Raw genomic sequence first — 26,394 nt, forward strand, 5'->3', positions numbered from 1 at the left:
TTCCTTTATGTGCGTGTTTCTTCATTTAGAAAATATTCCTAGTCATGACATTAAAAAAAAAAAAAAAAAACAAAAATGGTCACCAGTTTCTTTACTGAAGGAAAAACAGAATTATAATGATCAGAAATCAAGGATCATGGTTTACAAGTTTACAAGGAGATAAACTAAAGGTTGGGCAGTGCTGGAATGAGCAAACGAAGTCTACACTAGGTATTACTGGATACAAGGGAGAAGAGTCAGTAGGAAAGTCTTCAGTGTGGGGGAGTACTAGGAAGTGCACTCCAGTCACATGCGTGTCAGTATGACTTGGGCAAGAATCTATGACTAATTCACACAGGACAGCAAGGAGACAGTGCTCAGACTTTCATTTCAAACATAGTATGTGTGCTTTCGGTAGGAACAGTGCTTCTACTTTTAGGACATGAACTGTTTTATTTTTCCTATTAATTTATTTACTTTACATCCCAATCACTGCCTCCTGCCCCCCCCCAGTCCCTCTCCCCATCCTTAACTCCTCCTCTGAGAGGGTGGAGCACCCCACTCCCCAGCATCAACTACTTTAATTATAGAGGAGTTACAGAAGAAGTTTCCTCATTTCCTGAGGAAAATAATAGAATGGGAACAGCACATACTGTCCAGTATTTTGGTAAGAACCAATTCATCACAATGAACCCGAAGTCTGGAGGTGGAAGGTTAACCCAGGCTTCTAAAACACTGTTGCTTTTTATTACACTGAAAATTTTCAAAAGGGATGAAATCTCTTCCTGCCTACCTACATAGAATATGGGGAAAAAACTTACCAAAGTTTTATAAATAGCAGATATCCTCATAAATACATAATATCCGCATTAGGTGTTCATGTACAGACTTGTTGGGGGAGGGGTCTTGCTATGTCGCCCATGTTGGCCTTGAACTCATGGCGATCTTCCTAACTCAACCCCTGGAGGGCTGAAACTAAGGCACTTTTTTGAATATGTGTACTTACTTTAAAAAGCACACTTTTCTCCCTTTGGAAAACTGGTGTCAACATGCTACTGATATAAAGCTACAAGTATGAACAAATTAAAAAATACTTTATAATTTTTTTTTAAAATTATATAGTTATGCGTCCACCTTTATTAGTTGCAGGATATCTTGCAGCCCTTGGTAAACTGTTTTCACACACAACGGAAGTCCCAAGACTGTGTCAATGCATACGGTCCCTCCATCTGCACTGCAGTATTCAGGTTAGAATGTGCTGTAGGAAGCTGTCCACAGAGCAGCTGTGAAAACTAACAGGCAAGCCTCAGGATTGGGGCTGTTGACTTTCTCTTACAGAGGAGGGGATGGGGAGGGCCATCAGATCCTCATCTGAGATCTTAGGCATTTCCTCCTGAGCTTTCCACCAGCTATTATAGCCTGCACTAGCTATATGGTACCTTATGAGGTGCTCTCCTGTACAGAATGTGGAAGGCACCACAAAGAGGACTCTATGCAGTCTGCAGAAGTCATCATCCAGGAAGAGTTGAGACTTTGGTGCTGTGGCTGCTCTGGGTTCACCCACACGTAAGTAACTCCTCACCCATGCTCTGTAAGTAAGCCCAACAGACTGCCTAGTTTGCCAAGCTAGACTTGAGCAGAACTGTCCTTTGGTCTGTCATCAGTCCCTATCCTGGGGTGATCAGTCATGTCTGATTAACCCAGGAGCATGACAGCACCTCTGGTTTTCGTGTTGATATTGTGGTCCTAAGACACAATGTCCAAGTCTTATGATCACCCTTAAGCAACAGCCTCTTAGCCATTCACCGGACATATTATGAGGAAATGAATTTTAAAAACGACTTGAAGCATATTAGAGGGGAATCAACTTGGCATAAAATCAAGACACTGATTTTTTTTTTTCTTATCTACTTCTGTCTCAGTTAGGGTTTTATGGCTGTGCACAGATGTTATGACCAAGGCAAGTCTTATAAATGACAACATTTAATTGGGGCTGGCTTACAGGTTCAGAGGTTCAGTCTGTTATCATCAAGGTGAGAGCATGGCAGCATCCAGGCAGACATGGTGCAGGAGGAGCTGAGAGTTCTACATCTTCATCCAAAGAAAGCCAGAAACAGACTGAGCATCCTCAGGCAACTAGGAGGAGTGTCTCCAAGCCCATTCCCAGAGTGACAGACATACTTCCTCCAACAAGGCCACACCTAATAGTGCCACTTCTTGGTCCAAACATATGCAACTATCACAACATACTAAGCCATTTTTAAAATATAGGTAATTTATAAGTACCTGTTTATAAGAAAAATGAAATTCTCTTAATGAGTTTAGAGCTAATGGGCCTCATAGTTGAGTAAATGCCCGTGAAATTAATGGACGGGAAGTATTTTAAATGTGTATATAACTTGTCTTTGTGTGAAGGTCCCACACTAGTTATTTTTAATGGTTCTAATGCTGCTGGTTGTGGAATTCTGCTTCCCCCACAGACAAATAATGATCACAGGATGCTGTAATTATTGTTGCTTAAGGGCAGGATTGGCAAACTATGATATAGTAAATCCAGGCTGCTATCTATTTATATATGGGATGCATACTAAAAATAATTATAATTCCTTGAGACTGGGTCTCATTGCTCAGCACAAGCAAGCCTTAAACTCATGGCGATTTGTCTGCTTCAGCCACCTGAGTGCTGAGAATTTAGGCATGCGCCATTAGTCTACCTGTATTTTAAAGTATAGAACCTATTAGAATATACCTGATCTTATTCTTTTACATGTTGTGATTGGTTGCTTTTATTTTATCATAGGGAACCCAAAGGGCCTGAATAAAGACTAGAAAGGACTACAAAGCCTGACCTTTACAATACCTGTCCCTGTATGGTAACCCTGACCTAAGTAATAGGACACACTAAGTAACAAACAATATTCTTTATTTAATTTAACAAAAAATTAAATCTTCAAGACCCTGTATTTAATAGACGACTCAGTCTATTTCTTGTTGCTATAACAGATCTCCCCTGGTAAGTTTATAAATATACTCAGCTCTCAGTTCTAGAGGTTCAAGAGTATGGAACTGGCATTTATTGAGTTGGTACTGATGGACGAACTGCTGGTCCACATGTGGAAGAAAAGCAGAAGGGAAAGTGGATGTATGTGGAAGCTACGTATCACATGGACATGGGGGAGGCTGACCAAGGCTAATGGGCGGCTCTTATAGTGACCAATCTAGTTCCAGTTTCTCAACAAAAACTTGAATCTTCTCATTAAGGTAAAGCTCCTATGACTTAAATACCTCTTAAGTGCCCCACTGCCTTCCAACACTGTTACACCAGGGAACAAAATTTTAGCACATGAATTTTTAAGGGGCACACATATTTAAATAATAGCAAGCACAATTAATATCCTGATAAAAAGTGGTAAATAAACTAGGGTTACACTGCTAGCAGAGGGAAAACCAGACTGGCTATAGGACCTGTTCTCTTGAGTTCACTACAGAATCCGTGGAGGGAACAATGTGGCTGGAAGAGGAAAAGAAAGATCTTGAACTAGGACTGTGAAAATAAACAAGAGCAAGCAGAGAGCAAGGACATCAGTAAATGCAAGATCAATAGGAAAAATCTAGAAATGCTTTTCTTCATATAGCTACCTTCTGCTTTTCGGAGAAGCTTGGAAATACATGTACCTTGCTCACTTCAGTTGATGATAAATACTAAATATAGTTCTCAAAATGAGATCTTTCTAGAAAGCTGTTATTGCAAAAATTCTATATTATCTTGGAAAAAAAACTTTCTGCAACAAAGAGAAAAACATAAGATTTAACCTTTGAAGTACAAAATTGTAGTTTTAAGAAACACTGAATTGAGTCCACCCTGGTGTTCTAGTGTTGGGTACGCAGCAATGAAAGGGAAGCCTGTATTCATGGAATTTGTAGTCAAGATAACTAGCATACAGTCTGCCTAGTCCCACTCCCCTACATCAGACAATACTGTAAAAGCACCCAGTCAACACCAGACCTGGAAAGGCCAAAGGGAAGCTAACTGCCGTCCTCTGAAGACAAGTAGTACTATGTAGGAAGCCGTTGGCGCCAATAGATGGCGCCAGCTTCCCGCCCATTGTTCAGCCTACAAAAACCTTTCCCCTCATGTTGCTTGGCAACCATATAAGTTACAGCCCAATCTCGGGGCACGTGAATGAGCTACTGGAGGATGCACCAATCAGGTAGCAACACAAGTCTCTTAGGCATATATAAGCAGTGCATTTCTCTCCCACGTGGGAGATAGTGGAGAGATTGCGGTAGACCCCACGTGGAGAGATGGCAGAGAGATCCCACGTGGAGAGAGACTGGGCAGAGAGATCGCACGTGGGAGACTGCACGTGAGAGGTCGCCTATACAGTAGACCCCGGTAGGGAGTCCCCGGCTCAGAGAGAAGTTTCCTGCTCAAGAAGCCCCCTGCTCAGAGTGCTGTACAATAAAGGTTGTCCGCAGAAGAATCTGTTTGTTGTTGCACGCCTGTTCCTATCGGCGGGAAGCATGGGCGCGCGACAGTACTATGAAAAGATTCAGTTGACAAGGAAACAAAATCTCTTGCTAATAGCCAAGCGAGTCTTTTCTGATGAGACTCCTCCAGCCACGGTAAAATACTCAACCCTTTGGGTTACTTCAGCCTTGGCCAGAGGTTCACCATGAACTCGTGTGAGAGAGTACATAAGGACCACCTAGCTCGGGCACAGTTGGTGCTTGCTTTACAGAAACGGAATGTTTTGATGCTAAATATTAGAGTGATCCAATACACCACAATAGATAACAGTGATAAAAAGCAACACCTAGTAAGGACTTAAGAAAGGGTCTTGCAGCACATATGTAGCAGAGGACTGCATTGTTTGGCCTCGGTGGGAGAGGATATGCCTAATCCCCTATAGTCTTGAGCCCCTATGAGGGGCTATGGTGGGGCACCCTCTCAGAGGCAAAGAGGAAGGGGATAGGTAAAGAACTCTGCAATGAGGGACGTGGGGGGCAACATTTGGGATGATACTACTACTACTATTAGAAATGGGGTGCTGGCACTATTTTTTGACAAAAGATTCTAGAAAAGCCCCCCATAAAGGCATTTGGGCAAAGGCATACAAAAGGGAGCAAGCTGGCAAGGATGTTCAAGCAGAATAGCATAGCAAAGGATTTCTAACACAATACCAAATATGTGCTCGCCTAATCTATGAGAACGACTGAGATCATGATGGAACCAGGGTGAGTTAAGGGAGGGATAAAACAGAGGATGTGGCAGGGGTGGAGAAGGCCTGGTTTAAATCTTAGAATCAAAGCAAAGCCACTTGATCTTGAATACAAGGGAACACGATCTAACCCGAGTAAGAATAAACTCTACTGGAAGCTTCGGCCAGACAGTGCAGATCAACCCACGAAGCTTTTCAGATTCACATTTTCCCAAGAAACACTGCCCGTATGTATGAGGTTATATAGGCAGATGGGGCTAACGACATGTGGCATTTACGAACTGATAAGAATTGCTGCTGTTCTACACACGGGAGCTCGAAAATTTAGTACCTACAAAGGAGCGTAAAACTCATCACAGATGCTTTTAACTTTTAGATGATGAAACAGTATTTTGATGGTTAAAAGCAACTTCACATAGTTTGACTTTTTACATGGCTGCTTGGATTTAAAATCTCACATGTGGCTGGCATTATATTTTGTGGGACAGTGGCTAGGCTGTGCTTTTGGCACCCAGCCGGAAACCTTTTCGTTCCAGAGTTTCGTCCTCGCCCTTCCCTGCAAAGCCACTAGGGCAACAGGCTAGGTGAGGGGTCCGGAAGTCCCATGCGGTCGTCACCTTTGATCTCTCTTTCCAGAGGTGCGGGGGACAGTCTTGAAGGGATCTACCTCTCAATAGACGTCCCAGGCACCCACGCCCTTCTTTCTCTCCCACACCCATCCCTCTAACCTCGCCACAGCGCACGACACAACCGCTAGACGCAGTCAGTCACAAGGAGGCCACTGCATCCTCCAGGAACACCCACCTCTGATTGACAGGGCGGATCCAGCAGCACCGGAAGAGAATGAAGTTCCACCGTCTTCCGGGGCGTGGCCAAGGACACAGGCGGGACTTCCTAGCTAGCAGTCAATAGTTTCCTGTGTGTGCCGGAAGTTACCTCAGGGAGACCCCGGAAGCCCGAGTCTAGTGTGCCTTTCCGAGGCTGTAGGCGGGGGAGTGTTTTCGTAGCTTGTGAGACGAGAAGGCTGCTCAAGACTAAAAGGTTCTCGGCTAGGTCGTGTCTTCCTTCCCGTCCTGCAATGGCGACGTACACCTGCATCACCTGCCGGGTGGCGTTCCGCGACGCGGAGCTGCAGCGGGCGCACTACAAGACCGACTGGCACCGCTACAACCTGCGGCGCAAGGTGGCTAACATGGCCCCGGTGACCGCCGAAGGCTTCCAGGAGCGGGTGCGGGCGCAGCGGGCGGTGGCGGAGGAGGAGAGCAAGGGCACGGCCACCTACTGCACCGTGTGCAGCAAGAAGTTCGCCACGTTCAACGCCTACGAAAACCACCTCAAGTCCCGGCGGCACGTGGAGCTGGAGAAGAAGGCGGTGCAGGCCGTGAGCCGGCAAGTGGAGATGATGAACGAGAAGAACTTGGAGAAGGGGCTGGGCGTGGACAGTGTGAACAAGGATGCCATGAACGCCGCCATCCAGCAGGCTATCAAGGCCCAGCCTTCCACGTCTCCCAAGAAAGCGCCCTCCGTGCCCCCGGACGAATCGAGGAGGGCGGCGGGCGCGGGCAGACGGGGCACTCCGGAGCGCGACCCGACGGAGAAGCCGCCCCGGCTCCAGTGGTTCGAACAGCAGGCCAAGAAGCTGGCGAAGCAGCAATGGGAGGAGAGTGAGGAGGAGGGAGAGGAAGACGACGAAGGTAATGGCCCTGTCGGGGGGCTGGGGTGAGGCGCAGGTTCCAGGAGACATTCCGATTGCGATGAAATGCTGGGTCCATTCTCAGCGGTGTCGCCGTCCGAGGGGTTTCAACTACGCCCGCTCATGTCTGGGAAGCACTCCACGGAGGCCCAGCCCCGGCCTCCTTCATTGTTTACGTTTGCGACCGGGTGTCCCTTTTCCAGGCTGGCCTTGACTTTCTTACCCTTTTACCGCAGCCTTCGCGGGAGTTGGGTTCCAGGTTTAAAGTTGGGTTTAAAGTTGTAACCTGATTGATGTCTTGTAACTAGTTCTGCAGATGGATTTAGGCCTCCATTTTTATGCTTGCTCCCGGCCCCACCAAACTTTGTGTGGACCGGAAAGGTACATGGTGATTGTTCAAACGTCTTATTATTGACAACACGAGCTTTAATTAAAAAAAAAAAAATTCTACCAAGTTTTCTTAATATGTTTTGAAGCCAGTAGCTTGTGTTCGTTGTATAAAATGATGGGTGTCAATAGGACATTTTAGAGTAAGAGCAAAGGTAGTTTAAATGCCTCGCTGCTCTGCGTCTCTGGTGAGGATCTAAATGCCTTAGATCCAGGACCTAAGGCATTGCTTGAAAACAGAATAAAAAAATAGAGATGCTTTCTAAACGGGTGAAACTTGCTTCTTTTTAGTCTGGATCAGGAAGGGTTACAGTGGTGCAGAGAAAGACATGGTATTGGCATGCTGCCGTAGAATTTGTCGTTAGCGTGGCTTAGGATTTTACATTTTACTTAGTTGATTAAAACTGAGTGAGGGTTTCATGTTCCGCCTACAAGCCCGACATGTGGGGCTCCAGCTAGCCCCCAAGTCTCTTTACTTTATGAGCTGATTATTCACCCCCACAGCACTGTTAATACTGACTGTGTTTCTGTTCATGTCTTGGTCAGTTTCTGCTTCTATAACCAAATATCTCAAGCTAAGTTATTTACAGACAGTATAAGTGTATTTTGCCACAGTCATGGAGGTTAGAAAGTAATAAGTCTTGCTGCTGGCACCTTGACTGTCTCGTGAGGCCTATTCCATGAAGGGATGTTTTTCTAAGGCTTCGTTCACATGATGGAAAAGGCAGAGAGATCCAGGTTGTGCATTTATGGAGGACGAGCAAAAGACAAGGAGACTAGCTAGTTCAGTTAGGTCTTTCTTAGGATATCAACTCATGAGGCTCCTAGAGGCCCCATTTGTTACATTGGTGATTAAGTTGAACTTGGAAGGACACATACATTCAAACTAAAACATTCATAAAACAGGCCTGCACACACTATAATATACACTGAAGTATTCCTGTGATGTGCAAATGGTAGACAGTTACTCAACCAGATAGGAATAAGTCGATGTTCAGTACTAGGCTAGGTGCAGCAATGCTTAGGAAAGCAGTTATCAACTATTTCACTTGTCTGAGGGTAATAGCTAAAACTGAGGTCTTGAAAGAGAACTTGGCTTCAGGGGAACAGGCAGGACTTGTGATATGTCATGAAGCATTTGGAGTCTGATTGTGCTTACTTTATCACACCTTTAAAAGTAAATTTGTTTTTCAAAACTCTCGATTAAAGATTGGGAAGATATTGATTCTGATGATGGATTGGAATGTGAGAACCCTGAAGTGGAGGAGGAGGATGCAGAAGATGCAGAGGCCGGGGAAAGCCAACCCCTAGGTGCCATCCCAATAACAGACTGCTTATTTTGTTCCCATCATTCAAGCTCCCTCGTGAAGAATGTGGCTCATATGACTAAAATTCACAGCTTTTTTATTCCTGATATAGAGTATCTCTCAGATTTGAAAGGACTAATTAAATATTTGGGTAAGTGCAATTATTTTGCTTTTGATGAAATACTTTCAGTTTCTGAGAATAAGTAGACAGATTTAATCTGACTACTAAAGATTGATTTTATATTTTTCCACATGACCAGGAGAGAAAGTCGGTGTTGGCAAAATTTGCTTGTGGTGCAATGAGAAAGGAAAGTCCTTCTATTCCACGGAAGCTGTACAGGCACACATGAATGACAAAAGCCACTGTAAGCTCTTCACAGATGGTGACGCTGCATTGGAATTTGCAGACTTCTATGATTTTAGGTAAGATGGGTTTGTGAGGTGATTTGAGGTCATATTTATACCGCAGTGGATAATACACAATGTTTGGTCCCCTCTTCTGGAAGTGAGTTGGGCTCACTATGCAATGAGTTGAGATAGCACCTCAGCTTTGCCCAGAATTTTTCTTTACCCGCATTACACGTACCTAAGCTATAAGCTCACTTGAACACATCTAGAAAAGGGAAGATCTCTAGCCCAAAGTGAGTGTGAATGACTTGCTTTTGTTCTTTGTGATTAAATAGTCATACTTTAATTTTGCTAATTACTTTATGACTAGAAATTTAAAAATTAGGTTTCACATTCTGGGTTCCCTGCGAAACTAAATCACAGACCATCTACTAAAAAAAATTGAACTGCTGATAGTCTATACCAAATATTGGCATTTCACAGTGAAATTATTTTATAGATAGTTTAGTTCTAACTGGAATCTTGAGCAGTTCATACAAGTTCATATGTACACAACAAGTAAGTTAGGTGTTCTTGAATAAGTAGTTTCTTTTGTCAAAATGTATGTGAAATAGCATAGTGTATGTACAGGTGTGTTTAAGTACCATGCCAAGTGATACAGGTGGTCAGAAAATTTTCGTCTTTTAGAACTTGCTTTTGCCTTCTCTTCCTGATTTTGTAGTTTTCAATTGAGGGTGGCAGTTGAATTGCATAATTAGGTTAGAGGTGATACAGTATAGAAGACAGATTTGAATTTCTGCTAGAGATAAAACACATCCTCCCTAAGCAATAAGATAATATTTGTCCCTTTCTAATTTCCTGTCAGACAGCAGTGTATTTGACCTTTAGACTGAATGTCTAATTGGGAGTAGGCTAAGCAAATAGCAAAGGTAAGTCAAGAGGCCATAACATTAGTAATTGGCTTGAAATATTAAAGTATAGACATTCTGATTTTTTTATCTGCAGCTGCTTGTATATTTAAGTTTCTACTCTGTTTTGTAAATTTCAGTATCTCCAATTTATATCTCTAAAGCATCCATCTCTAAATCACCCTCTCCACCCCATTACCTTGGCATTCCTGTACATTGGGAAAATGTGCCTTCCCTGGACCAAAGGCCTCTTGTCACATTGATCCCAGACACTGCTATCTTCTGCTACATATACAACTGAAGCCATAGGTCTCTCAATGTGTGCTCAGTGGTTGGTGTTGTAGTCCATGGGAGTTGTGGAGGGTTTGGTTGGTTGATGATGTTGTTCTTCCCATGAGGTTGCAACCCCTTCAAGTTCCTTCAGTCCTTTCTTTAGCACTTTCATTGGGGTCCCTATGTTCAGTCCGATGGTTAGCTGCAAGCATGCTCAGCTTATCTGTGTGACTCTGGTAGAGCCCCTGTGGAGGCATCTCTATCTGGTTCCTGCCAGTAAGTACTTCTTGGCAACATCAATACTGCTTGGATTTGATGGCTGCATATGGGGTAGTGCTCATCCCCAGGTGAGGCACTTGATAATCTTTTCATCAATACCTGCTCCTCTATTTGACCTTGTATTTCCTCCTGTGAGTGTTTTGTTCTCCCTTCTAAGAAGGACTGAGGCAGCCACATTTTTGGCCTTCCTTCTTTTTGAGCTTCATAAGGTCTGTGAATTGTTTCTTGGTTATTCTGAGATTTCTGGGGTTAGTATCCACTTATCAGTGAGTGCATACCATGTGTGTTCTTTTGTGACTGGGCATACCTTACTCAGGATGATATTCTCTAGTTCCAGCTACTTGCCTAGAAATTTCATAAAGTTGTTTTTAATAGCTGAGTAGTACTCCATTGTGTAAATGTACCACACTTTTTGTATCCATTCCTCTGCTGAAGGACATCTGGGTTCTTTCCAGCTTCTGGCTATTATAAATAAGGCTGCTATGAACATGGTGTAGCATGTGTCCTTGTTATATATTGGAGTGTCTTCGGGGTATATTGCATTAATTCTTAAATCTGTTTCATCTACCTTGATATTACCTTTAGTGTGTGACTACTTTTCCCTTCCTCCAGGTCTAGGTCTCCATCCACTGTCACTAAATCTTGTTCCCTGCTTGATCTTATTTTTCATCCTCACTCCCTCTCTTATAGTCTCAAAGGTAGCTTGAGGGATCCTTGTATAACATTAAGTCATGTTAATGCTGCTCAAAATATTTCAAGGGCCTTCCTTCTTAAAGTAAAAGCCAAAGTGTGATGGCCTACGATGTCCTAGTGTTCTGATTCTAGCCATGGTTCTGCTTTTTAGATTCCTGGATATTTTTCTAACAGATATCGAGTATGTGGACCTGGGAGCTTTTTTTAGCTTTAGCTTGAGAGTCCGAAGATTTGGGTTTTCATTTCCTGAATCACTCAGATTTTACCTTGCCATTGTGACCTCCATGTGACTGTCTTCCATAAAACAGCAATGTAATTATTTTTATCATAGTTCTTATTGCCATTTCATTCAACATATATTGTTGCTTATTGTTTGTCTTCTTGATAGCATGTAGCTCCTTTTATTGCATGTTACTGTTTGCTGAGTGTGCTGCTCAGGCTGTTGCTATCAATTAAAGTTGATTACTGATGTCAGTGGCCAGTTTCTTGGCCAGGGATGGCTCAGTAGGAAAGTACTTGTCTAGCTTGTTAAGGTCTCAACTTTTTTTCCTAGTACGACCACCAACAAAACCTCAAAAAAGAATAGTATTTTTCTTTGTCTAAGTGTGCTTTTGGACTTAATGTATTCTTTGGCTCCAAAAATAATGAATAATATGAGCATACTTAAAAATGAACATTAAATGATTTATTTGCTTTACAAAGCAAAAGTTAATAATATTTAATGAGAAACCTTTGAAAATAGAAAATATTTACAAGGCTAGCATTAATTAAGTACTCAATAAGTACTTTGATTTACTGGTCTAAAGAAGTGAACAGATTATAATTCCACCCTTCCAAGATAACTCTTGTTTTGGACTTGAAATTGAGTGTATTTCCAGGAATTAGCATTACATATCTACATAGATAGGTTTTGTGTGTATTTAAACTTTATTGAATGAAGGTTGGATCCCATATATTTGAACTTTATATAAATAGAATAGCAAAGAATGTACCCTTTGGGTCTGGCACCTTTTGTTCAACTATACTTTTGGGAAACTCATCCATTCTGTTTTTTGCTTGTTTTTTAAAATTTTCCTCCAGGTTCGTTTTTTACGTATATGAGCATTTTACTTGAATGTTTGTATGTATATCATATGTACTGGGTATATCATATATACCCAGTGCTTGCAGAGGTCAGAACCTCAGGAACTGGAGTTACAAATAGTTAGTTGTGATCCATCATGTGGGTGCTGATAACTGAACCTGGGTCCTCTCCAAGAACCAGTATTCTTAACCTCTGAGTCATCTCTCCAGACCCATTCTGTTTCATATAATTAGAGACTTTTCTTTAAGATTACTAGATTGACTGTCTCTAGTTCATATCTACTGTAGCGGTTGACACTGAGTGGTTTCCGGTTTTGAGCTGATAGAAATAATGCTGCTCTGCCATCCTGCTGATCTCTGTAATGTGCATATTTACCAACTGTATATGTCTGTAGCTGGCCCATAAGAGATGGACAAATACAGATGTATGTGAATGTGAGCTCATTTCCTTCCCCCATGTGTTCTCTGTTAGTGGGGGCAAGTTTTTCTTTTTAGCCATATGGCTAAATGTATAGTGGTTTTACTTTGTATTTTATTATGAACAATGTAATTGTGAACTCTTTTACATATTAATTAGCTGCTTGGAGGTATTTTTGTTTCTGATTTAGTCTTTTATCTATTTCTTATTGGTTGTTTAGCTATGAGTATTTCAGTGTTTATTTTGTCCAACTACTTTTTTAAATTGAAGTTTATTGTTTGTGTGTATGTGTATGCTGCATGTGTTATATGTATGCACATATGTACATGCCATATGGACACCCAAAGTTGGTGTTAGATGTCTTCCTTGGTCATGTTCCACCTTATTTTTTGAAACAAGGTCTCACTGGGACTTGGAGCTTACCAATTCAGCTAGACTGGCTGGCCAGCAAGCTCCTTAGATACTCTTGTCTTCACTCCCCTCGTGTGGTGGTTTTAGGCAGGCATTGCTGTGCTTTGTTTTTATGTGGGTGCTGGAAGTTGAACTTAGGTCTGGTTGCATAGCAGGTACTTTACCCACTGTCTTAGTTAGGGTTTCCATTGCTGTGAAAATACATTATGACCAAGGCAAGTCTTATAAATGACAACATTTAATTGAGGCTGGCTTACAGGTTCAGAGGTTCAGTCCATTATCATCTAGGTAAGAGCATGGCTCCGTTCAGGCAGTCATGGTGCAGAAGAAGCTGAGAATTCTACATCTGGAAGCCAGGAACAGACTGAGCATCCTCAGGCAGTTAGGAGGAATGTCTCTAAGCCCACCCTCAGAGTGACACACTTCCTCCAAGCTCACACCTTCTAATAGTGCCACTCCCTGGGTCAAGGTAATGCGAACCATCACACCCACTGAGCATCTCCCATCACTGTCTAGTTACTTCTCTGTATGTGCATTTAAATACAAAATTTTGGATATATTTAGAAACAGAGTTTCTTTTAGAACTATACTGTCAGGTGTGGTAATTACTAGCCACATCCTATGGCTGCTTAATAAAAGATGCATATTAAAAATTCAGTGCTTTAGTCACACTATCTGTATTTTTAAAAATTTAGAACCCTTTATATCTAAAGCTAGCATGAGGCACATAGAAATATGTTTTTGTATCATCACAGAATTCTGTTGAGCTGCAGTCTTCTGGAATTTGTCTATATTGTAAGTGAGCTATAATTGCATGTCCAGCTCTTTATTCATATTTTCTGCATTTGGTAATCTTTCTAGAGAGAGAAAAAATGTCCTTTTAGGGGTCATTCTGTCACATATATTGCAGAAAGATTCTGACAGTAGTTTTTATCCCTCAGTTCTTTTAGTGGGCATTCCCTGGAAGCAGTTGGTAGCTTTGCCACATTTGCCTGTGCAGGTCTCCCACTTAGTTAAGTCTGTTTGTTAGTGTTATTTTACTGTTACAGGAGTAGCTACCCAGATTACAAGGAGGGGCAGGACCCTGCTGAGACTGAGGACTTGTCCTCAGAAAAGATCTTGGAATGTGATGATGAAACCATGGAGCTGATACTTCCTTCTGGTAAGTGTATTTGTTTAAAAAGTAGCTTTGTACCAATGTGTTGTGGAAGAAGCATGTCTTCATCAGTTACCTGCTATACTGAGGGAAAAGAACATGAGTCTTTGTGTGTGTGTTTTCTCAAGTACTTGTAAACTTAAAAGTATTTACTTAGCTTTAGGTTGGCTGTTTATTAAAATTGGGTTATTGTTTTTCCTTATTTCCTTTCGGATTTAGAATATTTTGACTGGGTATTTAATTAATTATTTTTTTAATGCAGACTGATAAATCGCTCACCCTCTATTTCTCTCTTCTGTGTATGTCTTTTTCTTTGTGTCTTATATTTTGTGTGTGTGTATGTGTATGAATGTGTAATATATGTTTGTATATGTGTGTGGGGGCACATGTGTGCACATGTGTGTCTATAGAGGTCAGAGGTTGGACATCTTCCTGAGTTGCTCTTATTACTCCTTATTATTTGGTAGTTTCTTATCAGTTATGCCATACTGGCCACTGAGTTCCAGGGATCCACCCCCCAGCTCTTGGGTTAGATGTGTGTGGACAGTCCCAGCTATTTACCTAGGTCCTGGGCGTCTGAATACAGGTCCTTACATGATACACACATTATCAGCTAAGCCAATTCATTAACCTTTCTCTCAGGTTCCTCCTCCTCAATATTCCTCTCCCTCTTTGAACATAATTCCTTTGGTACTGTGGCCATACATAGTTCAGGCTTTGTATTAGTTACCTTTGCATAGCTTCAACCAAAAAGTTCTGGATTAAACAAAGGACTTATCTTGGTTCATGGTTTCAGAAAATTCGGTCCATAGTCATTTATCGAATTGGTTTTGGGTAACAATATCATGGCTGTGGGGTTGTGTGGTAGAAAAGTGAGGCAAAAGAAGTAGGGATAAAGCAGTCTCCAGTGACACACTTCTGTCAGCTAGGTACCTCCACCTCAAGGTTCTAGGTTTTCACTGGGGGAGCAGCTCATATTCAAACTGTAATGGGCTTCCAACATAGTTTGACATGCTGACAGTTGGATAACAGTGCTTGGGTTGCCTGTCTCTAATAGTTGAGGAGAGTCTTAGCACTGGATCTCAGATACATAAAAACAGGATAAATATTTGTTGATTGAGATGGTGGCAGTGGTTTTCAAAGGGAAGGCAAACTCACTTGAGTCTTGGTCTGTACTAATGAAGGAATAGTGAGCAGAGGAATTACACAGGAAGTAAGAGTCATACTTGATTTTTCTCTTGTGCCTCATTACACATTTGTAACAACTCAGAAAGTAGAAATCTGAACATACCTTGTAGAAAAGTGTAGTGGATTTACAATCACTTCTGTTTTACAGCACTATGTATATACCTTAATGATGATGGAGGGCAGTTATTTCAAAAGTGCCAACAGGGAGAATTTTAGTCTTCCCAACATAAAGAATAACCTTGTATAAAAATGCAGCACATGGATCCACTAATAGTTTTTGAATAAATGACCTCTGAAATCTCTGGACAGGCTCAGTTTATGTGCCAGCATTAGCATGGGTGTTAGTGTAAGCCAATTTGGGAAGAATCATACACCTAAGAGTTTGCTCTAAACTGGTTTCAAAAGCATCTGTTATGGTACCTAAGTGTAGACTCAAGATTGTTCCATAATCAAATCAGCAGCTCGATGGTTCCTGAATCAATGAAAAAATAACCAGTAGAGGGCGCTTGGAGCATTTCTTTGGAACGCTGTGTCTTGGGTCAGTTCCTTTGCACTTTCTTTATTATTCTTCAGTTCATATGGAGGAAATTGGTGTGAAATATACATTGATTTATCTGCCAGCTGGCAAGATGAAACTGCTGTTGTATCCATGAGAAATGCACAGTTAATCTTAGAGAATTAGATTTGGAGACACTTTAGTATTTGATATCAGTTGCTTTGGGTGTTCAGGAATGGACAGTTTCAACAGTTACATGGTAAAAGGTATATGGTCAGGAATTTACTAAGTCTTACATAACTTGTTACTGTGCAGGCACAGCATTCTAAAGCTAATCTGTTCTTCCCAAGGACCTTCAGGTTAAGCTGCTCTTGTGCTATATATAGTGTTAATGTCAAATTTTCACTGTTAACTGACAGCAAGAATAGCTCGCTTCTCTCCTATCAGCTCTCAGAAGGACAGCTGTAAGATGTCCTTCCAAATATTGCTTACAAATATACATATAGACTTACTATACCATAATTGCTAACTTTATTTTTTATTCATTTAGGGATAACCGTCCTTGTAAATCTGGACCATCCTGGCCTAACATTATAATTTGGAAATCCCAGTAAATAATCTTGAGGTTTACTGAGAGGACCTTCACTTAGATATGTGTGTTTTCCCAATATATTGATCTCACATGGATGTTGAGAACATGTTTCCCTGAGTTGAGGCACAGGTACAAACCAAGGTCTTGCCATAAAAATATCAAATAGCTGGTTTTACCTTTTATCCATCCACATTGGTATCCAAAGACCACAAGATTAAATTTGAAGTTTCTTTTTGTCATGCCCTGAGACTGGTCACAGAACATCACATCTCAGTGGCAAGGAATATTCTCCAAGCGTACAGGGACTCATAAATAACTTGACACGTTTTTCCATGTCAGTTACACAGATGTGAAAAGCAAATATAGCCTTCTACAGCCTATGTGATAAACTATTCATATATGCATAATTGGCAATGATTTTATTTACATAAGTTGAAAATCATGAACTATACCAGGATTTTACCTATAAATATTTATTTTTAGTGGGAATGACTATTTCATGCCTTGTGTATATGTTAAATAGCCTATGTGTTTCTATTTGGAAAGGTATTTGATTGCTTATGTCCTAAGTAATATTTTTCTAAAAAACATAGCCTGTTTTTATTAGTAAACCCACAGGTGATATAGATGCCACTGATCTAAGGACCAGTCCCTAGTATGAGAGAATTACCTTTGGAAGCCATTTCTCTGGTGGAATCTAGAGTTAGCTATCCCAGAGCTTACCATATTTATTAGTTTCCCTACTCATAAGTCAAGCCATATGATTTGATTACATCCCTATAAATGACCAGAAAACAATAGTTTTGTGTACCATTCTGTCTCTACTAATTGTTCAGATCTGCTTTTGTAACTCAAAAGCCAGTAGAGATGTGGGTGAGTTTGGCTGTGTTCCATTAAACTTATGGACTGGTGGAGTGGATTTTGGACAGATAAACCTCATCCTTATATAGGAACCTCAAATTGTTCCTTCAGTAAATAACTTTACTTAAAGGTTTTATTAATTACAGAAATTCCAGACTTTACGTGGCCAATACCATTGTCCTTTACTTTTCCTAACTTGAAATGTATGTTCTCTTTTCTTTGTTTTAAAATTGTACTTACTGTTATTGTGAGTGGGTGGGGGTTGTTTGCGTGCATGTGCCATAGTGTGTGTGTGGGAAGCCAGAGGATAACTCTGGGGTTGAGTCTTTACCCACCTTAATCTGGTTTCTGGGGATTGAACTCATATTGTCACGTCAGCATAGCATGCACTTATACCTGCCCTCCATCTCGCTGGTACTCTTTCTGTTTTGCTTAATGTATTGCACTATTAATGGAAAGTCTGCAGTGGTACATATAACCATATTTGTAATTACATCAGCATGTAGTAAAAATTAAAATTAAGAACTTATTTCTCAAAATTTGATTTGTTTTATTAGGTTTCTGTAAATAATCAGAGGTCTGAAGAGAATTTAGCTTAGTCTTTTTGATGCAATCAGGAAGTTTTCTTTATTTAGGAAGGAGTGTATCAGCTTTGTCAATGAGGCCAAGTAATACTTGATGCTGGTGATCAGCTTGTGCATTTTAATATGTTCAGTAGCATCTCTGTCCTTTAGCCACTAGATGCCAGTATCACTCCATCTGTAACAATTAAAGACATCTACAGTCAGTGCCAGATTCCCTGTGGGGTAAAATTCACTCCCATTGGAGGCCGACTGGAATAGAAAACTGAACCAGAGAAAAAATGGTTTCATTTCTCTTGTGCTCCGATCATGGCTTGTAGACCTAATGTCAGGGCTGTTTCCTGCTCTATCTTCTTTCTCTTGGGGCTTTTTATCCTTTATATATTTACTTAATACTGGACTGTTTTTCTGTAACATATAAACATTGCCCTGGTTATATCTGTTTTTCTTCTAGGATTCCTCAGGCTTGGTGCCATTGAAGATCTTTTTTTTTTTGGCTTATAGGTCTGACTTGAAAGAACAGTGTTTAAATATCGCTTTCTCGAAAAACAGGTGCCAGAGTGGGTCATCGCTCCTTGATGAGATATTACAAACAACGATTTGGCTTGCCAAGAGCTGTGACAGTTGCTAGAAATCAGAAGGCCGTGGGCCGGGTCCTCCAGCAGTACCGAGCCCTGGGGTGGACGGGCAGCACAGGTACAGCGTGCTCATATGCATGTATTTCCTGGGTGCTTGTGTGACATGTTATTTGTATTGTCCTTCTGACTGCTTCCCAGGGGAAACCTGACTTCTTAGTTCCAGGACTTCTATTATCTCGGGATACTTAGGGCAAGACTAAGACTCCATGACTTAAAAAATTAATATTCCTGGCCTGGTAACTTAATATGCATCATGAATGTTTCCAAAAGATAATATGTATAAAAAAATCTTAGAAATCATTACAAGCTGAAATTATCTGGAGATAACACAGAAATTAAATAGGATCTTAGTGAAGCCTAACATGACATTTGTAGTCTCACGTTATAAATTCTTATATCATGAGCATTATTAAATTTCAGCTTCTGTTTGTTCATTGTACAAGGGAAATGAACAGGACCCACCTTAGAGTTGAGGCTTGTCTGTCCTAATGCATATGTGATATAGTGCACTTGCTACATAGCTCCCCTATTGGCAGATTTTCCCAATAGAAACAGATTGCAGTGAATAAAGCTGACAGCTGAAGTTTTTAAGCTTCGACACCACAATGTGCTGTTACTTAACTCTCATAGTTTGCTGTACAGAGCTGTCTTCTCTGCTCTTCTGGGAAGTAAAGTCCAAGTGGAGGTGGTGAAGATAACTTCCTTTCTGATGTCCCAGAAAGCCATAGTGTCTAAAAACATTGCGAACATCACTGTTTACAAAGTTCTGATATGCACAGTTCTTAGATGCATGCAGATCTCTGAGCCCCATTGCTTGGAACCCCCACATTAGATTCTGTCTTTAAATATCAGAACCCACTTGTCCTAAGCCAATTTTGGAAATTCTCAACAAAGATTTGACTTACTCTGGACAGTAAATAAGAGACCCTTGCCTTCTTTCTTACCCTCCTTCCAACCACAGGAGCAGCTCTCATGCGTGAACGGGACATGCAGTATGTTCAGAGGATGAAATCCAAATGGATGCTGAAGACAGGGATGAAGAACAATGCCACCAAGCAGATGCACTTTAGGGCCCAAGTGAGATTCTGAGAGACTAAGACTGAGAGATGTATCTCTCGCTGCACTTCTCTCCTTGTCTGAGGACCCGTGAAACCAGATTGCCGCATGGTTCTTTTGCTGCTACTTTATTTGTTCTGATCTAATAAAGTCAAAAAAAAAACATGCTTGTCTTCAAATGTCATTTTTGAGCACTGACATGCTTGTTGGGCTCCAGGACCTGCATTACCTCCTGACAGTTGCTTTACTGCCTCGGCTTTCAGATGCTTTCTGGCTGTCAGCATAGGACGGGAAACATAAGTAATTTGTCTACTGGAAATTAGTTTAAAATTTGGAATAACTCATCACTTTTTGTCAGAGGGACCTTAGGGGCTTTGAGGCTTACATAGGAGCAAAACTGAATGTAACCTGTGAATGTGTGTGGCTTAGGAAGTAGTCCATGTCTCTGAGCATGTTGATAAAATGCAGAAAAGGAAAGAACAAAACATGTTAATGACTTAACTGTGAAGGTTTTTTGTTTCTAAATAAGAATGAAGATTGACAGCTTTTATGTAGTTTTTAGGACTGCCTCACAGTTAAATCTGAAGAGATTCTTACTTTAGGTCGCTTAGGAGAGAGCATATGCATACCTTTTTGTCATCTTTTCTTCCCTTTTCTTCCTCTTCTGCTTCTTATTGGAGTAGGAGACAATGGTGGTGGTATTTTCTAACCTCAAATACCAGTGTTATTTATTTTATTAGCTATCTTTTCCATCCAGCTGGAAGACCTTTTTTTCCTGATTTTGAGTACAACCTAGTTTTCTACTTCTGTCCACATAAAATATAAAACTTAATTTATATGACATTTTGGCTTGTGCAGAGGCTTCCTGGATTAATCCCAGGGTCAGGTATAGCTCTACCAGGTTGGTTTGTGTGGCTTTAGCTGGAGACATCAAGACTGGATTAAACTGAAGAAGCATAAACGTGTTCCTCTCCTTGCATGTAGCAGAGGTAACCTGGTGGCGTGGTTTTCACTGCCTCATCTCCAGAATAGACACTTGATGTATTCTGTGTTCTCTTCCTCAAATTCATGTTTTACTGAACATAAGCAAATTTTTATAATTTGTCATTGTAAAATACAGTAGTATTGCTGTTTCATAGAGGAAGAAATGCTCAGTAACATTTTAGAGGAGACACTGGATAGAAGCCTGGGAGGATTTGCTGTTTCCCAGAACTGCTGCACACTTGGTTCCAGCTGGAGCCTGTTTGCCCAGATTCCCCACCAGCAAGTTTCAATGCTGTAACTGAGTGTGGGCCAATGGTGTGCACAGAGAGAGGGTAGTGTAGTTCATTGCAGATTACTCCTGAGTAAACTGCTTTGGTTCTGCTTCTTTCCCCCCATAAGCTGGAAACAAAGTGTGTAGTCATCCATACAGATAGGGTAATGCCCAAAGGGTGGCAGAGCAACAGCATGGATGGACTGGTTTCCAAGTGACGGGATAAAGCTGTCTTGCTGATTGCTTTGCTTGGGTTAATCAGAGAAAGTGAAGCCATAATTCTATAGAGTATGCTAACCTAAGGTGAAGGGGAGCGGGGCCAGGTAAGGGGTAACATCGTAAATGTAAATACAGAGTATCTAATAAAAAAAAGGTGTATGTAATTCAAATTTGTTTAAGATATACTTGACAGTAACTGTTTCCATGTGACTATTCTCAAGCTGAGGTGGTTTCAGTTCTTAGGCAGAGCTTGGTTTACAGACAGTGGAGATAAATACAATTTATATAGTCTTGGGGATTGTCTCAGGGACGCATGCATGCACATTATGTACGTATGTGTATGTATGCATGTGGAGGGCTGGGAGGAAGGGTATATTTCATTTTAGTTTGTAAACCATTCTCCAGGGAAGTCAGGGCAGGAATTCAAGGCAGGAACTGTTACCGAGGCCATGCTGGAGTGCTGCTTCCTGGCCTGCTCTTCAGGACTTGTTCAGCCTGCTTATTGAACCTGGGACCACAGCCCATCGGAGGCACTGCCTCCAGTGAGGTGGATCCTCCCACATCTAGTCATAAAAGAAAATGCTATAGACCAACTTAGTAGGGACATTTTCTTGTTTGAGGTTTCCTCTTCCAAAGTGACTCCAGCTTGTGCCAAGGTGATGTGAAAGTAGCCAGCACATGAAGTAATTGATTTTCCTACCAAGATTGGCCAAGGAAAGCCTGTGTGGCTAGGTAATGTGGAGTAGGATCAGATTGCCTGAAACCCCAGGCTGGGAAATCTGACTATCTGAGAATGAAGTCTAAACTACAGTGGAAACCCCAGCAATTCTAAGTCCTGGGCAACATTTTTATATTCTCATTTATCTTCTTTGTTTTGGGACAGACAAAATATTTTCATAAATTGCTTGGCAATTACTCCTTTGTTTGTTCCTTCTTTGACTTCCAGGTCTGCCTTGCCTTCTTTGATGATGGGCTGAACCTCCTTACTCTCATAGCAAAGCGTAGACGCGAAGCTGCTTTCCTAAGATTACATTACTAAGTTTGCATGCTAGTAACTAGAATTCATTGTTCATAAATTCTTTGTCTTCCACTTTCTACCTTGTGTTGGAGTTTCTCTATCAGTAAACATCTAAGGTCTGAGATTTACATCTTAGTTCATCTTCATGTCTCCCCTTTTTGTTTATTTTTTAAAGATACTCTCTGTATTTACATTTGAGATGTTATCCCCTTCCCCACTTTGATCCCCTTCCCCCTCCCACTCCACTTGCCTTCATGAAGGTGCACTCCCTCCTATCACCCTCCCCATCCCCTTGCCTTGGCATTCCCCTACATTGGGAAAGCATGCTCTCCCTTAAGAAGCAGGTAGTTCCTCAGTTACAGCTGAGGTGTAACAGGCCAAAGCCACACTGCTCTCAGTTAATATTTTATGCTGAGAAATGAGTCCTTTGGAATTACAGAACTTTAGATCATGGTCAGACGTTGGAACTGATTTAAGTCACTACCTACCATTTTATCTTTTAGCCTCCAGTTTTGGTTACATGTAACTTGTCTATGGAACACATTAGTATGAGATGGCATGAAGAAACATTTCTCCAAATGCTCATGTATTTGCTAGCCAGTATTCTGAAAGCTGTTCATAACCAGTATTTGTACTTTTGCTTTTGATTTATTTGTGTATTTGTGTGTAAATGTGTGTGAATGTGTTTTGCCTGACTGTATTCGTGTTGTGTATTATGCATTCCTGTTGTCTGTAAAAAAAGAAGAGGATGTCAGGTCCCCTAGAATTGGAGTTACAGATAGTTGTGAGCCACCATATAGGTAAGAGGAACCAAACCTAGGTCCTCTATAAGAGCAGCAAATGTTCTTAACTGTTGAGCCATCTCTATATCCCAAATTTGTTTTAGTTTTATTCTCTGAGTAAACATAGTAATTTTTTTAAGAGGAGCTAAAGAATATACATTTCACATATCCCTATATTTAATAAACCTATAGTTAGATAATTAAAACTACTATGTGGAAATCACCCAAATTGTGTTTCTTAAATCTATAATTTTGATTTTGTTAAGAATTCCAAACCCTGACCTGGAGAGATAGCTTAGTGGTTAAGAGCTCTGGTTGCTCTTGCATAGGACCCAGGTTCAATTCCCAGCACCCATGTGCTGGCTCACATCCATCTGTGCTTATAGTCCTAGGGGAGTCGATGCCCCTTTTGCCTTAGCAGGCACTGCATACATGTGGTGCAGGCAAACATTTAGGCAAAACACCTAATCCCAATTTTTTTTTAATTTAAGTTCTGAATTACTCATTATCATATCACTTACGTTTTTTAGTAAACAACACACCTGGCTCTCCAGTCTCAACATTTGGAGTTATGTAATTTAGGTACGTCAGATAGTTCCACTTTTCCTTTTTAAAAAAAATGTTACTTTTGTTTTTCATCATAAAACATTATTTTTAACATCTATTTTTAAAGGCACCTATTAAAAAAGATTTATTTATTTTATGTATGTGAGTACATTATAGCTGTCTTTAGACACACCAGAAAGGGGTATCAGATCTCATTACACATGGTTGTGATTCATCATGTGGTTGCTGGGAATTGAACTCAGAGACCTCTGGAAGAACAGTCAGTGCTCTTAACCGCCGAGCCACCTCTCCAATACAATTCCACTTTCCCTTATCTAAGCACAGTGTCTGAAAATGTGAAATTTAAGATTCTAAGTAAAGGACTTCAGAGTTCCTGGAGGTGTTTAATATTGTGTCCTGCACGGTAATGAAAATACTAAATTGACAGGAAAACAAGTGAATGGAAACTTTACATTTGAGCTTGGAAAGACTTGTTCCAAGATGTCTTTCATATTTCCTGTCTTAAGCAAGTGAAATCGAGACAATTTATAATTGTATTCTTCTTCATCTTGAAACTTGGGGGTGGTATTTCTGGACATACATGTATATAATATGAAAATTCAACAATAGTTAAAACTTAGTAAGATGCTACTTGTGATTTATATCGATGAACTCATTTAGTCTTCAAACAGTTCTGCAAACACAAAAAAAAAATCTCTACAGTTAATGATGGGTAAGGTTGGGATGTGATTCCAGGTATTTAGGTTACAGACACAGTGTTGTAAATATTAAAAGGTGGCTTAACCTTTTATCCCGTGTTAGTACTGGCTCCCGAGGGGCTATCTAGCACTGCAGGGATTTCTAACTTGGTGCTTCAGGCCTCCTCTAAGAACTCAGCCATGGTTCACTCCACCACCCCTGCTGCTTCTGTCCCGGGTGGATTCTACTGCCCTGGAATGTTCCTTTCCTCCACCACCCGGTACAAACACGACTCCACAACCATCAACATATCAAACAGGTTTATATGTTAAATTCTCAATCCACAAACCCTCTACACAATAAGCTTATAACCACAGACAAAGATGTAAACTGCTTATCCAGAAAAGATAAATTAGACCCATGGAAACCCTTAGAAATAATCGTAACAACTTAATTCAGAGATACACTGAGAGAAACATACACATCGGCTTCCATCTTGCCTGAGAATCTCCGTCTACTGCCTCCTCTTCCACTTTCCTAGCCCTTTCTCCACCCACCTCTCTACTGTCCAATTATGTATTGCCTTAACACCAACCCACAGACACAGCACTTCACATTAGCAATTGTAAAGGGATTTGTTTGTGTTATATTGTTCTTTTAAGCTGAGATCCTTTTAGAGTACTCAGGTTTCTTAAGATTCTTTGCTTTTGATGTTGCATCTATCAGTTATTACAAATTATGACGATGAGTTAAACTGTTTATTGAAAAGTAATATACTCAGGACTGGACCATAGTCCAATTGCTAGAGTGCTTGCCTGTCATGCAGGAAGTTCGATCTAGGCTCTGTAAAAACAGAATATTGTGGCTCACATTTGTGATTCAAGCACTCCAGATGTAGAAGGAGAAGGATTAGGAGCTCAAGGTCACCCTTTAATATATAGCAAATCATAGCCAGCTTAGGATACATGAAACTTTGTCTCAATAAAATAAAAGCAATGGAATCATTATTTGTTAACATTTTTTTATAAAAATAGCACCTGAAGCTATAGGGCGATGAGCAAGTTTAAATTGCCTTCATCTGTTTTGTGGTATAGCAATGCCACAGATCAATTTGTAAAGAAAAGAAATTTATCTCACAGCTCTGGAGGCTGAACTCAGTATTAAGGGGCTAGCAATCTGGCAAAGGCCTTTCATGATATAAATGAAAGATCAAGAGAAAGTCAAGCCTGCTTTAATAAACTCACTCTTGCGACAGCAAAGCCACTGTGACAGCAGTATTAATCAGTTCATAAGGGCAGAGCTACCTAAAGGTCCCTGTCTCAACACTGTTGCACTGGGGACTCAAAATATGAATTTTTGGAGGACACATTCAAACAGCACGTAGAATTTCATGACCAGAACTGCCCCAAGTTCATGTATTCACAATGTACAGTTATTCTACCCAAGTAGTTCCCAAAGACTTTTCCAACAGTTCTTGTTGGCTGGTGTCTCATGGTGCAGCTTTTCTAGACCTCAGATGCATTATTGTGGCTGTGCAGATTGTAGTCTCTAAGGTTGCCTGGCTCCCAAGGGTACCAGACATTCACCTCAGGGAATTTTCTGTATTAGCTTTGCCCTTAATGGTCTCTGGACAATGCCCTAATGAGTACCTTCTGCAGTGGCTCTGTCTATTTGATGTCTGCTGGGAGCTGTTTGCCATTTGAAATTTAGGAAAAAGTTACCATAGCACTTGGATTCAACATGTATGTAAAATTAACATCATACACATGTCACCAGGTTATCTTGTATCTCCCAGAGCAGTGGGTCAAGATATACTCTTGAGCTTGGGACTGCTGGAAGCAAGATTTGGTGACAAAGCCCTGGGTTTGAAATTCAAGAAGCAGAGGCCTCTGTTGGTGTAAGGCAAGAAGCGGTGTATTTCACAGACACCGTTCTGGAAATTTGACTTACTTTGCCTCAACAATTTCTGGAAAATGCCTTTTGGGTCATTCCCCTATTGTTTTGTTGAAAGGAACCTGTTTTCTATTTACACCAGTCTCCAGCAAATAGATGGTTGGCCACAAGCTTAATTCTCTTACATGAACATAATGTTTTATTCTTAACGCGGTTAAGCTGTCTTCCAAATCTTCCATTGCACTCCTCTTTTGGGTGTAATTCCCACCCTAAAATCACTTCCCTTGTTTCTCGTCTAATTGTAAATAACCAAGAGAAGCCACATGCCATCTTAGTCTCTTTCCTGTTTACCTGATTCTAACCCCTTCCTCCTAAACCCCATTTTCTATGAAGAGCGTGGGCATAGGCCCATC

The 26,394-nt window shown here is 40.9% G+C and overlaps 1 protein-coding gene across 1 annotated transcript; it reads left to right on the forward strand.

The window, feature by feature from the left end:
- Positions 1–6,182: 6,182 nt before the first annotated feature.
- ZNF622 (zinc finger protein 622) lies at positions 6,183–19,706 on the forward strand. Its single transcript, XM_080933701.1, has 6 exons — positions 6,183–6,895; positions 8,491–8,739; positions 8,849–9,011; positions 14,051–14,163; positions 18,428–18,571; positions 19,475–19,706. Exons 1-6 carry the CDS (start codon positions 6,280–6,282, stop codon positions 19,600–19,602), a joined length of 1,413 nt encoding a protein of 470 aa, XP_080789827.1. The 5' UTR covers positions 6,183–6,279; the 3' UTR covers positions 19,603–19,706.
- Positions 19,707–26,394: the final 6,688 nt, after the last annotated feature.

This window comes from Micromys minutus, assembly GCF_963924665.1.
Source record: "Micromys minutus genome assembly, chromosome: 20".
NCBI lineage: Eukaryota > Metazoa > Chordata > Mammalia > Rodentia > Muridae > Micromys > Micromys minutus.

Excerpts from the sequence above, each read along its gene's own strand:
- ZNF622 (XM_080933701.1), top strand. The coding sequence starts at position 6,280 with ATGGCGACGTACACCTGCATCACCTGCCGGGTGGCGTTCCGCGACGCG. Across the intron at positions 14,164-18,427 it reads GGAGCTGATACTTCCTTCTG|GTGCCAGAGTGGGTCATCGC; the intron begins GTAAGTGTATTT and ends CTCGAAAAACAG. Across the intron at positions 18,572-19,474 it reads GGGGTGGACGGGCAGCACAG|GAGCAGCTCTCATGCGTGAA; the intron begins GTACAGCGTGCT and ends TTCCAACCACAG.